The sequence below is a fragment of the Rhincodon typus genome, chromosome 5, assembly GCF_021869965.1.
Source record: "Rhincodon typus isolate 14 chromosome 5, sRhiTyp1.1, whole genome shotgun sequence".
NCBI classification, from domain to species: domain Eukaryota; kingdom Metazoa; phylum Chordata; class Chondrichthyes; order Orectolobiformes; family Rhincodontidae; genus Rhincodon; species Rhincodon typus.
The window spans coordinates 98,210,526-98,224,301 of NC_063336.1; the positions used below are offsets into that span (position 1 = coordinate 98,210,526).

Here is a 13,776-nt window from a genome sequence, read left to right on the forward strand (position 1 = left end):
ATGCCATTTCTCTGTCCTGACCTTGCAGCATCTAGGAAACTTTTGTTGGAACTGAATACAGGGACCAGCCCCCAGATGCTGAACACTTCTGTAGCTCCCAGCCGCACCTGCAGAAGGAACATCCAGTGAAAGTGACCAATGACATATCCTCTCGGACACGAGTTGTATGCTTCACACCGGAGGACCAGTACAACTACTGCATTCATTTCCAAGATGTGGAGGCGCCGGTGCTGGACTGGGGTGAACTAGGTCAAAAATCATGCGACACCAGGCTGTAGTCCAACAGGTTTATTTCGAGACACAAGAGGAGAAGCGAGACTACAAAAGCTTGTGTCTTCAAATAAACCTGTTTGACTATAACCTGGTGTCGTGTGATTTTTGGCCTTGCTCATTTCCAAGTGCAATCACCTCTCCAGTATCTGACATGCATGGGGAATTGTGAGTGCTGGTCAACTGAATCTGCTGAATGCATGAAAAATACTAGCGGTCGCTTGAGAACTCAACCCATTGTTGCCATAAGATGAACGTGCAGTTTAAAAATGAGTGGATAGGACTGCTCACAAATATCAGTATACCTGGCCGCAATAGGTATTTGTGTCTTTAGTGATAAGGTAAGTCTTGAACTAGCTTTCATAAAGCATCTGAACCCTTATACCCTTCCATTGCTAAGTTCCTGTTAGCAGGATCCCAAAGATCTGGGAATTCCCTTTCTGAATCTCGGATGCCAGTTACATGAGAATTATGTGTGATCAAGGCAGGATAATGGGGACTTTACTGTATTAATGTTTTGTTTCTCTCCCAGCTTCTTCCCATCTCTGGAAATAATGTTTCTTTGCTAACCCTCACCACCTCCAGCAGGAAGAGTTGGAGAAAATCTTCCCTGGCACTGCTTCCTTCCAGCTGTTTCCTTCCTGAAGCATTAATGTCAGGTAGATTTAGACAATCAGCTACATGGCAGCTACTTTCTTTTAGCTAAAATAAAAACGAAACTAACTGCAGATGCTGTAAATCAGGAACAAAAGCAAAGTTGCTGGAAATGCTCAGCAGGTCCAGCAGCAAGGTGTAGAGCTGGATGAACACAGCAGGCCAAGCAGCATCATAGGAGCAGGAAGGCTGACGTTTCGGGCCTAGACCCTTCATCAGAAATGAGAGAGTTGCAGCAGGAGAGAGATCCCCTGAGGTTTGTCCGGAGGGAGGAGGGTAACTTCTTCAGGCTAGGCATCCTCAGAAGAGGCTTCGCAGTGGGGTTAAAATTGTAACAGAGATAGTAGGAACTGCAGATGCCGGAGAATCTGAGATAACAGGGTGTAGAGGTGGATGAACAAAGCAGGCCAAGCAGCATCATAGGAGCAGGAAGGCTGATGTTTCCAGCCTAGACCCTTCATCAGGTCTGGCAGCATCTGTGAAGGAAAACATAGAGTTAACATTTTGGGTCCAGTGACCCTTCCTCAGAACTCAGAACCCTAAACGTTAACTCTGTTTTTTCCTTCACAGATGCTGCCAAACCTGCTGAGCTTTTCCAGCAACTTTGTTTTTGTTCCTGTCTTGCAGCTGTTTGCAAGCTGCCTGGTGCACTTTAAATCCAATTGGGCAGCCTGCTGCCTGTCTTTGGACGTCTGGGATAACCATTTTGTGTCGCGGAACTGACATGTCTTCAGACCCAGATGTTCCACTGAGAATAGTTAGGCAGGTATTGTGGCAGCAGAGGGTCAGCTTAGAGGGCAGGATGGGGATGGCACTTGCCATTGGTGGGACCTTAATTCCATTGGGCACAGGATGCATGAGTAAGTGAGTGATTGTCGCCTTTGCCAAGTGGGTCAACAAGGGCACACTAGATGGTTTGCCCACATGGCATGACCCCTGCCTACTTTTCCATTGCTGATAGAATATTAGTGACAGCAGAATAAGGCGCTTGAGTTGTTCTCAATGGGCGACTTGAAGACCTGGGCTGGTCTCAAAGCGGGAAGGCTGTCCTTGAATTATTTCAAAGGGGAGAGGTGTGGTTGATGAAATGATAATTTCTCCATCTTACCCCTTACAGGGCAAACTCCTGCCTCCTAGTCTGTTTCCAATGGGGATATGTGAGACCATGAAAGACCACCTTGTGTGTCTGGAACTATGTCAATCAAATTGATTAATTACTTATAATATTATCAGATACTGATTACAAAAGTGAAATATCTTTAACTTGCATAGTCAAACTGATATGACATTCACACTCAAGTCAAGTCAGCAGTTAAATTTCTGCTACATTTATTATTAATTTGAACATGCTGACTGTATTTATTTCTATTAATACTTTTCTGGGGGAGGAGCTGTGCTGTTGGACCTGGGCCAGAGCGTGCAACTGGATGATGAAGTTCTAAATTTCATACTATCCTTCCACAGGTTAAGGACTGCTGCTTATGGCCTTTTCTTTCAAGATTTTGTTAAATTATCAGTCTACCGCTCTTGGCTATGAAAATAATTATGATGCAGCAACAATGTGCTGAAGGAAGAATTCCTGTGTTTACTGTATAATCATTGGGATGCCCAAAAGTTCTGATAAATTTCCAAAGTATTAAATTTTATATGAAAGATTTTGAGCAATGGGGAATCAATTTAGATCAGCAAGCAGAGAAGAAATGGATCTAGTGATGCTGACCTTATTGATGGTTGAAACCATGCCCATGGGAGAAATTCAACCAAATTAAGTGCCTGAACTGACCAGCATCCGACATTCCCTGGGATTTAAGCACTCCATACTTGAAATCCTGTAATTGTGTCCCTGTCAGTGCTGCATGTCAAGTGCTCCCAGGCCAGGGGATTAATAGTAGGTCTCTTGTTGAAACATCATTCTAGGTGGTCATCATAGCAGGGGGGGTGAGGGCAGGAGGGATGTTATTTTTCCGACAATGACGCAAAGGGAGGGATTGACTTTTTTGGAAGTGAATGCAAGAGCGGTTATGGTGATACATGAACGAGAGCGTTGGTGAGGTGTCCCTATTGAGTGAATAGAGGGCAGAGGAAAGTAGACGATTTTGGGAGGGTGAAAGCCATTGAGTGAACATGATGCCTGCAATAATGAAAGTTGGAGTCTGTGAGCCTTGCTGAGATGTGTATGTACCGGCAGAATTAGAGTGAGTTGTGGTCCTGTGAGTGGGAGATAGCAGAGAGATGTTGAAATTTAGTCTTATGGAGTGCAAAGAATAGATAATCACCTTCCTATAGGGCTGGGCATCCCACGTTACTCAGGGTGTAGCACTGACCTGAGCTACCATTTGTGTCCAGGCTGACTGGGTTGGATAACATGGCCTCTCGTAGTGGTTACCTGAACAAAGCTCTGCATTCCTTTTCACTACCATCAATACCTCCACGTCCCTATCCAACAAACAGAAAGCAAGTTTGCCTTTCCCCTTGACCATCATTGAATAGTAGAGGTTGAGCACCATGGTCTGAGGGTCAGTCCTTAGTTCCAGTGTCTGAAGTGGTTTGCAGCTGGATTTTGAAAATGGAAGCCAGGCAGAGGTTAACACTATTGGCTCTTTGACCACACAATTCTCTGAGAAGGACATCCAAGAGCTGATTGTACGATTGACAAGGCGAAGCCCAAAAGTTTACATGAGAAAAGTCACTCTGAGTAATGGTGGACCAGGTATGATGAATCTCACTCAACAAAATGCATAAACTGAAAATAACTATAGCATATTAACTCCACAATTTACAAGGCCCAAAATTAGGCAGGTTCCAGTCTCATGGAATATCCAGATTTTTGTACATTTATGGTTTGAGTAACTGATTTAAAAAAAACAAGTTTTTCTGAGAGATAGAAAAGTTCCATGTATGGAACAAGTGCTGCAGATATAGGAGACGCAGTATTTCTCATTCTTGTATTCTGACATGAATAATCAGTACACTGTCTTGATGTGACTAGACTTAAATACATGAGGACTGTAAAAGTGTAGATGCAGCATACACAATGGTACTTTGCTTACCAGTGCCATTCCGGTGTGGGAATGAATAAAACATGAATGAGATTGATTAATACATTGTTGCAACATGCCCATTTAATGTTTCTGGATTTCACCTTTTCAAATTAACAGCATTTTTTGCGAGTGTGTTGAATCAGGTTGAATAGCTGTCATTCTTTCATTTTTTTGGAACTGATTACGTTTTACTGCAGCAATTATTTTACCAATGATGTTGTGTCTAAATCAGCCAGAGGACAGTACTAAGAGGCAACATAGATTAAACAATGTCTGTATCAAAGATTTGTAGCCAAGCTTCCTATTAAGAATTTTCTTTGCTTTCACTGTTTTGTTTCAAAAAGCATAATATGTATTGCATTTTATTCCTTACACAAGGTAATTTAATCTTTGATCTTCGTCAAGTTATCATATTGTGTTGCTTTTTATGAGTTTAATAAATGTCGATAATATTGCTGTTGAATTTGATACAGTTTTATTAAAGTGTCATTATTGTGAAAGCTTATTAAAAGGAGGATAACAGCTCAAATGGAAATTTACCTGATGTCTCGTTCATTATTTTTTGTTTGCCTTTGTTGTTTTTCCTTCTCTGGTTCTAAAATAACCAAGTGCCCAAAATAGGTGGGACATCTGTCTTCCCTTCCAGTTCAGAATTAGTTGGAGCCGGAACAAAACAATGAGTTTTTCTCTGTGAATTTCAGGACACTATTACCTTGTTCTCAGGGATAAAGAAAGAATATCTCCACAGACAGGTGTGAAACCATGCAGCATTTTGAAACAAATGTACTTTTCTGTAATTCTCTGCTTATGGCACTAGAAGCCTCAGTAGGTAGCCACATTGCACTCCAAAATATAAAAATAAAAGTTGGGAAGGCTTCACAAATACAGAAGGAAGTCCAGAAACTGTCCACCATGGAAAAGTGCATTTGGATCTTTGCATATTTTGCTCAAGACAACAGGGTTTACTTACTTAGAAGTGGTAAGAACTGTCGATGCTGGAGTCAGAAATAACACAGTGTGGAGCTGGAGGAACACAGCAGGCCAGACAGCATCAGAGGAGCAGGAAAGCTGAAGTTTTGGGTTGGGATCCTTTTTCAGAACTTCCTTTCCTGATCCTGCTTGGATTAAAGATTCCATTCACAAAGCTATTCAAGAAGTGTATTATTTGTACCATTTCTAATGTGCGGCTTAGTAAGGAATAAAAGCAGAATGTGTCATATACTGGGGTTGAAACTAATCTGTGCCAATCATATTAATTGGGCTGTTAGTAAATTGGCAACCAATAGTTCAATCACATCAATTTTTAGTTTGCATCGATTTTTTAACTTCAAATCAAAGAGAAGTGACAGTGAGACTAGGAAATAGGCTTCCAGAAGAGTTTAAAGGATCGAGTGTATTTCAGTGGGAAGGATTAGTCCAGGTGAAAAGTCAGCAACTGAGTAGTGGCCAGTCTTTTTCATTGTGCAGACAAAGGCCAATTTCAGATTCTCTGTCTCTTCGTGAATTGCTACTAAATTTAACTTTTGTATGATTTTTTTAAAGCACAGAACTGTTACACTTCGCAGACAGCCTGTTGGTGGAATGGGTTTAAGTATTAAGGTGAGTGGCATTCTGTCTGTCCTCTACCTTTATTTTACAAGAATAGCATTCTGTGGAAATGTGCACAATGGCTTCTCATTGTTCACTTTGTGACCGTTTCTTTTAGGGAGGTGCTGAACACGGTGTACCAGTTGTTATATCAAAAATCTTTAAAGATCAAGCAGGTAAAACACATAGTTTCTCATGGAAGCAACAATTTCTTTGTACTTAAAAAAAATATTATGCCTGTGTTTATGAGTTTGCATGTACAAGACAGAAAGATAAAGCATGTTCTAATCCTGGCGAGGTTAATTCAATAATGGAATGGAGGATGATACAAGTGATCAGGAAACAAGATTCAAAGTACTTCTGTGGCGATGAGAACCATTCTCCATCATAATTCACGTAATCCAGAGATGACTCATAACTTTATTGATTAAAAAAAACATAATTTACATTTTTGTTCTTGATGTAGAATAACAGGAGACCCATGGATAACGTTACCCAATTGCTCTTAATCCCTTTGAATGATGCCACTCAAAAAAGAATTTTATACTTTCAAAAGCAATAAAGTAAATCCCTTTTTCTTAAGCAGCTTGCACGTCCAATACCTGTTATAGCGGACTATTTTCTACCTCCTCTTTAAATGTCCCATTTACAATTAGCTGTTTCCAAAGTGGAGTCAGCTACAAGAGCTGAAGTTGCAATAAAAAATGTTCTTATAAATAGTGCATTTAAAATATTATTAACATTATTTTCAGGTGCTTCTGCAGTAGTGCTCACAAGATTCATGTAATCTATTCCATTGACTTGTGTACATTTAATTAAATGCTTATGCTCCATAAATATATCAGGATCTATAATTAGAATAACTCATTTGTTGCTACAGAAGTATTCTATCATAATAAGGGAGATTTTCTTATAGCCCAATATACACATAAATAGTCTGCCTGCCATAAATTTTCAGCTTCAAAAGACTAATCCATTTATTCTTCAGCTCAACTTGTCAGTTTAATACCTCATTAATCACTGCTTATTCAAGTGTAATATCAGCAGTAACTGTCATTCAAAACGTTGCTCTGAAAATAATGAATCTTTTAAGTACTTTTTGCTGTATAACCCACTCCAGCCAAGATGTGCTTATCGAATTTATAAATAACCTTAGCCTCACTTAAAGCAACCCATGAACAGAAATGTGAAATGTATTTTTTTTTCATACATCTTATACCAGTAGAAACATCAGTGAGATATTCAGGAGGGTTAACTAGTTGGTACAAGTCTGAAGTAGAATACAAACTACTGGTTTATTTTTACTTTTAATTTATTTTTAATGCTCAACCCCATTAAAACTCTGACCTCTCTATGCTTCTCTCTCAGACACTCACTCATCTTTAACTTATTTATCATTTCCTCTAAGCCTCTCTTCCTAATGTTTTCCTCAAAATTCAATGCACTTGTTTATTTTTTAGAAAATAAAACACAGTGTGCCCTCTGTCTCTAATGCTTACCCATTTCATAAATGATAAGATATAGAATAACCGTTGCACTGCGATAAATAATTTGCATTTTTATGATCTAAATGCCAGCAAAGCCACAGATGGGAGTTTATTAGCTTCAAAATGTGAAAACTGGAACTGTTAGAGTGAAGAAAGACTCTGAGTGATCAAATTCAACTTCACAATTGAGCAAAAAAGGACTGTAGTTATTCCACCTAGTTAATTTCCTGAGACCAAAAATTCAAACTAGATTTTCAATAAGTTTGCTTTCACTCCACAGATCCTGCCAGATCTGTTGACTTTCTCCTGCACGGAGTATTTTTTTAATACAGATATCCAGCATCCACTTATTCTGCTTCATCTTTAACTTTAATGGAAAGGAAAATTAGACAGGGTTTATGACAAGTGCTCAATGCCTAGTTGATATTTTGTACCCCTGTTGAAGTTGAATAGAAAATTTGTCTAGCACTATTGATATAAAATTCCAGTCTTTTTTGCTGCCTCTGTGATTCTTCATGCCTCAATACTTCTTCGTCCATCTACTTCTGCTCATTGTCTCAAGTACCTCACCATGTGTTCACTTCTCCCTAAAAAGTAATTTGATGTAAATGTTAACGTAAATAGAGCTTTTAATAATGGTCTGAAATCAATTGAAGTAAAACTACTCAGCATATCTTTTTTTAAATCTGTAGAAAAATACTTAATCAATACAACTTACCAAACTGACTTTCTGCAGCCTGAGAGATTAGGTTGTTGTCTCTCAGACAGTGCAATACAAAGTAGGTGTTCAAAATCATGAGGGGGATAGACAGAGTGGATAGGGAGAAACTTTTCCCACTGGGAGATGTGGTGAAAACCAGCAAACGTTGATTTACGATGATTGTCGAATGATTCAAAAGAGGCATAGGAAAATGCTTTGTACACAATAACTAGTTGGGCTGTACAGCGAACTGCCCAGAATTGTAGTGGAGAGAGAATCAATTATGCTTTTCAAAAGTGAATTTGATAATTATCTGAAGAGGAAAACTAAATTGCAGTGTTACAGGGAAAAGACAGGAGAGTAGTGTCAGCTGAGTTCCTGTCACAGAGAGCTGGTAAAAACAGGATGGGCCAGATAGCCTCCTCTGTTGCCAAGGCTTTCTGGTTTAATTGGCAGATTTTATTATAAGGCCGTAAGACATAGAAGCAGAAATTAGGCCATTCAGCCCATTGAGTCTGCTCCGCCATTCAATCATGGCTGATAAGTTCCTCAACACCATTCTCCTGCTTCCTCCCTGTAACCCTTGATTCCCTTGATAATCAAGAACCTATCTATCTCAGTCTTAAATGTACGCAATGACCTGGCCTCCACAGCCTTCTGTGGCACTGAATACCATAGATTCACCACTCACTGGCTGAAGAAGGTTCTCCTTATCTCCGTTCTAAAAGGTCTTCCCTTTATTCTAAGGCTGTGCCCTTGGGTCCTAGTCTCTCCTACCAATGGAACCATCTTCCCAACATCCACTCTATCCAGGCCATTCAGTGTTCTGTAAGTTTCAATTAGTTGCCCTCTTATCCTTCTAAACACCAATGAGTATAGTCCCAGAGTCCTCAAATGTTCCTTATATGTTAAGCTTTCCATTCCTGGGACCATTCTCGTGAACCTCCTCTGAACCCGCTCCAGAGCCAGTACATCCTTCCTGAGGTATGGGGCCCAAAACTGCACACAGTACCCCAAATCTGGCCTGACCAGAGCCTTAAAAGCCTCAGTAGTACATCCCTGCTATTATATTCAAGTCCTCTCAAAATTCCTTTTGGAAGGACAGAATACAGGGTTAATGGAAAGATTCTTGGCAGTGTGGAGGAGCAGAGGGATCTTGGGGTTCATGTCCACAATTCCCTGAAAGCTGCCACCCAGGTGGATAGAGTTGCTAAGAAGGCGTATGGTGTGTTAGCTTTCATTAATAGAAGGATTGAGTTCAAGAGCTGCGAAGTTATGCTCCAGCTATACAAAAGCCTGGTTCGGCCACATCTGGAGTATTGCGTCTAGTTCTGGTCGCCTCATTACAGGAAAGATGTGGAAGTGTTGGAAAAGGTGCAGAGGGGATTTACCAGGATGTTGCCTAGAATGGAGGGAAGGTCTTATGAGGAAAGGTTGAGAGAGCTAGGGCTTTTCTCTTTAGAACGATGAAGGATGAGAGGTGGCTTGATAGAGGTGTACAAAATGATCAGAGGTATAGATAGAGTGGACAGCCAGAGACTTTTTCCTAGGGTGGAGGTAGCTATTATGAGGAGACATAGTTTTAAAGTGAGTGGAGGTAGATATAGGAGAGACGTCAGACGTAGGCTTTTTACTCAGAGAGTGGTAGGGGCGTGGAATGCATTGCCGGAGAGGGTAGTGGAATCGGCCGCATTCAGGGCGTTTAAGTGGCTATTAGATAGTCATATGGATGATAGTATAAGGTAGGGGTGGAGGTTAGATAGACCTTAGGATTAGGGTAAAAGTTCGGCACAACATCGTGGGCCGAAGGGCCTCTGCTGTGCAGTACTGTTCTATGTTCTATGCTCTATAAATGCCAACATTGCATTTGCCTTCCTGACTACTGACTCAACCTGCAAGTTTACCTTGAGAGAACACTGGACTAGAACTCCCAAGTCTCTCTGCACTTCAGACTTCTGAATTTTCTCCCCATTTAGAAAATAGTCTATGCTTTTGTTCTTCTTACCAAAGTGCATGACCACTTTCCCACGTTGTACTCCATCTGCCACTTCTTTGCCCACTCTCCTAACCTGTCCAAATCCTTCTGCAGCCTCCCCACCTCCTCAATGCTATCTGTCCCTCCATCTATCTTTAATTCGTCTGTAAACTTAACCATAGTGCCCACAGTTCCTTCATCTAGATCATTAATGTACAAAGTGAAGAGTTATGGTCTCAGCACTGACCCTTGTGGAACACCACTTGTCACCAGCTGCCATCCTGACAAAGACCCTTTTATCCCCACTCTCTGCTTTCTGCCAGACAGCCAATCTTCTATCCATGCTAGCACCTTGCCTCTAACACCAAGGGTCCTTATCTTACTCAGCAGCCACCTTTGCGGCACCTTGTACTCATCCACTTGGTTTGTGGATGGGGGAAATGCGATAAGTTTTTTTTGAGTATCCTTCCCACCATCTACCCTCGTGCGCTGGATCTTGCTCTGACTTTATCGGAGGCAGGTGAGGCTTAGGGTGGTCCACTTGACTGATCAATTAATAGCCTACTTCAGGCTATCTTCCTGTCCGCTGCAATTCTCAGGCTGCTGGGAGGTCGCCAGGGTTGAGGGAGATGCCTGGCAGGTTGGCCCTGTCAGGCCTCAGGTGAGGGGTGTGGTGAAGCGGCACCTCCCTCATAGGCCTCCGTCCCCAATTGTGTAACCCCCTTTCCTCCCCCAAAAAGGTCGACCCAACCTGTTGGATGGTGCCTCTTCTACAGCCTTTGGAGCCCACGTCTCGCTTGATTTCACCTTCTGTCCAATTCCTGGCTCTTTGTGGATGAGAATGGATGTAGTCCTAATGGTGACCACCAATTCTCCATCTGCCATCTGAAAATTACTGGTCCATGATTCTCCCTCCCAGCTTCGAAGCTGTGGAGGGAGAATAACTGGGTATATGCCCATCAAAGCTGAGTGGTGGACATTGCTAATGTAGACAAATACCACAGTGGGAGGGGAATAAATGCTCTGCAGATGCCCGCCAGGACAGAGTGGTGGGCATTGCAAAGATAGACAAGTGCCTACGCAAGCTACATGAGCCACAATGAAATTGAGAAAAAAAATTGAAGCTCAAATTTCTAGAGAGGAGACTTTTCTTGGGTCTATCAATAAGGTGGGTCTTTGGCCATGACCATCTTTTCAAAATAAAAAAAAGTTTTGAAATAATAAAGAATTTTAACAATCCCTATGTGGGTGGAGAGGTAGGAGAGGGACAGCAATCCACTATTGTCATTTTGCTGATAGCCTAGGGAAATAGTCCTTTCCTTTATACATTGCCTGCCTGCCCACCTACCTACATGTGATGAGCAGTCTGCCTGACTCCTGTCCCAGTGTTAATAAAAGTCCCCTGTGACAGGACATGGTCAACTTGTTCATTTTCCATGGTTGTTCATACTGCTCCTGATCCCTCCTGCTTCTATTCCTGTTCCTTAGGTGCTGTAAAATTCTGCCCCAGTTTCCCAATCTTTTCCTTATAACGCAGTTATGACACTCTAATTCAGTATAGAGTATCATAAAGTTCCTACAGTGTAGAAACAGGCCATTCGGGCAAAAAAATCCATGCTGCCCCTCTGAAGAACATCCCACCCAGACTCATTCCCCTACCCCTGCATTTTCCATGTCTAGCCCACCAAACCTAAGCATTCCTGGGCGCTATGGGCAATTTAGCATCGCCAATCCACCTAGCCTGCTCATCTTTGGACTGTGGAAGGAAACCGGAGCATCCGGAGGAAACCCACGTTGATCTGGGGAGAATGTGCAAACTCCACATGGACAGTCGCCCACGGGTGAAATCAAACCCGCATCCCTGGCACTGTGAGGCAGCAGCGCTAACCACAGAGCCACCGTGCTGCCCATTGGCATTGGCCTTCAACTGCTTTCTATGCAGCCTTTAAGGCCTGGGATGATTTCCTTGTGCCTCTGCAATTACACACAACTTAAGGTCTGATCAGACCAAATCCTTATAGAGCTTCAGATCACCTCAGAGTTATGTTCTATTGATTCAACAGTATTGCTGCACATTCTGTTTATTTTGTTGTCTGCTGATGTCTAATAACTGGAAATGATAATTGCTTTGTCTATTATTATTTCCTGGCGACAGTTAATGTTTCTCCAGCCAGCAGAGCAGCATTCATTGAATAATTACATTCTCTATTATTCATCCAGAACATCAGACACTTGGCTAATTTCGATTAGAATTTGCCACAGTTTGGTCCACTTGCAAATTATGTTTCTGTCCTTTTGTTATGGCCTTGCTTCTTTGCTAGACATAATGTCACCCCTCTAATGTTGTATCAGCTTCAAATTTGATCAAATTATATTGCACTTAGAAATCCATCTCACCTAGAAGCTGTCTGGGATTCATCATCAATTTATGAAGCAGTTCACTTAAAAGATCTCCCCAATCCAAAATCACTGCTCAAACTACAGTCCCAGTGCTTCCTCCCCTTCAGCCAATACGTTATGAAACTCCATGTTTTACTTCAATTGTGTCGTAACTTCACCTCATATTTTTGTTTTTTTTTCATACAAAGCATTGTGAAAAGGTTTCTTGACATCTAAGTGTTATATATCATTGAGCTTTGGTAATTATTAGTTTAGAGCAATCAAGATGTTTTACAAGATAGGATCTCTTCATTCACCCAAAATCTCAGACCATCATTTACTGTAGTAACCAACTTGAAAATCACTGAGTGATTCATTTACTTAGTTTAGCAAAGCCATAAAGTTAATTTGTCTGTCTATCCATCCTTGAGAATCGGTCCATAACCTCCCAGTATATATTTTTTTATTATTCATTTATTGGATGAAGGTGTCTCTGGCTAGGCCAACATTTATTGCCATCCCTAATTTCCCAGAGGGCAGTTAGGAGTGAACCACATTGCTGTGGGTCTGGAGTCACATGTAGACCAGGTAAGGATGGTAGTTTCCTTTCCTAAACAGCGTTAGTGAACCATATGGGGTTTTCCCTGACAATCAATTCATGGTCATCGTTAGACTCTTAATTCTAGATTCTTACTGAATTCAAATCCCACCATCTGCAGTGTTGAGATTTGAACTTGAGTCTTCTGAGCATTACCTGGGTCTCCGGGTTAACAGTCCAGTGATAATATCACTACGCCATCACCTCCCCACAAAGTCTCTGTCAGAATTTCTATTTCCAACCCAGGTGAGACACATACATTTATAGGGATTCTAGTTTGCGATCAGTAACCTGCTTATTATTAGGTGGTTTGAATCACCCCCAGATCCCTGGGTTCTGACACTGGACTTAATTTTGGAATGCGAAGTGAAAAAGGCAGTAGGCAGGTGTTTCAGGGCAAGGAATCTCTGTGTTTATTAAATGCAAAGGTGAGTATATTGCAAGAAATAAATAAAAAGGCAAAAGTAATAAACATGGAAATAAAGCAAAGGTGAATAAAATACAAAAGTTGAAAAGGCAAATTCAAAACAGTGAAACTGACACTATCAGTTATTAACTTAACACAGGCTAATTGCTATTAGAAACTAAACAGTAGTTTCAAATAGACACTTTAATCAGACTTCCCGACCTTGGGGTTCCCTGCACTGTCGCCAACCCACCTTCCCCTCCCTGCTAGCTAGGTTGGATACCTTTGGGTCTCGAGGAAATAGGCTCACCAATGGGGATAAACACAATTTTGAAGTACAGCTAGCTGTTCCCATTTGCTGTAGCTGGTCCTTCACTGAAGACTTCAGACGGTGTTCAGTCTGGGTCGAGAACTTGGGTTATCTTACTTTGTAGTGGTTTTTATGAGCCAGTTTTCACCTCAGGATGTGTCTGAGGCCTTGTCAGTCGTGTCGGTGGCTTTCGGAGGTTGTCGGTTGTCAGATCTGCTGGTCGTGGTCGGTTGCAGTTGGTTCCCCTGGTACGGAACAGCCCTGTGTCGGTAGGTTTCAGGGACATAGCTGTGCAGACAGATCTCGTGGAGATAACAAGGTGTAGAGCTGGATGAACACAGCAGGTCAGGCAGCATCAGAGGAGCAGGA

The 13,776-nt window shown here is 41.6% G+C and overlaps 1 protein-coding gene across 1 annotated transcript in view; it reads left to right on the forward strand.

Moving 5' to 3' along the window:
* The window catches only part of sntg2 (syntrophin, gamma 2), a 219,256-nt gene that overhangs the window by 20,331 nt on the left and 185,149 nt on the right, over nucleotides 1–13,776 (forward strand). Inside the window, exons 3-4 of the mRNA XM_048597103.1 lie at nucleotides 5,508–5,564; nucleotides 5,671–5,728. Coding sequence (XP_048453060.1) covers nucleotides 5,508–5,564; nucleotides 5,671–5,728 — 115 coding nt within the window. The remainder of the gene's footprint in view (nucleotides 1–5,507; nucleotides 5,565–5,670; nucleotides 5,729–13,776) is intronic.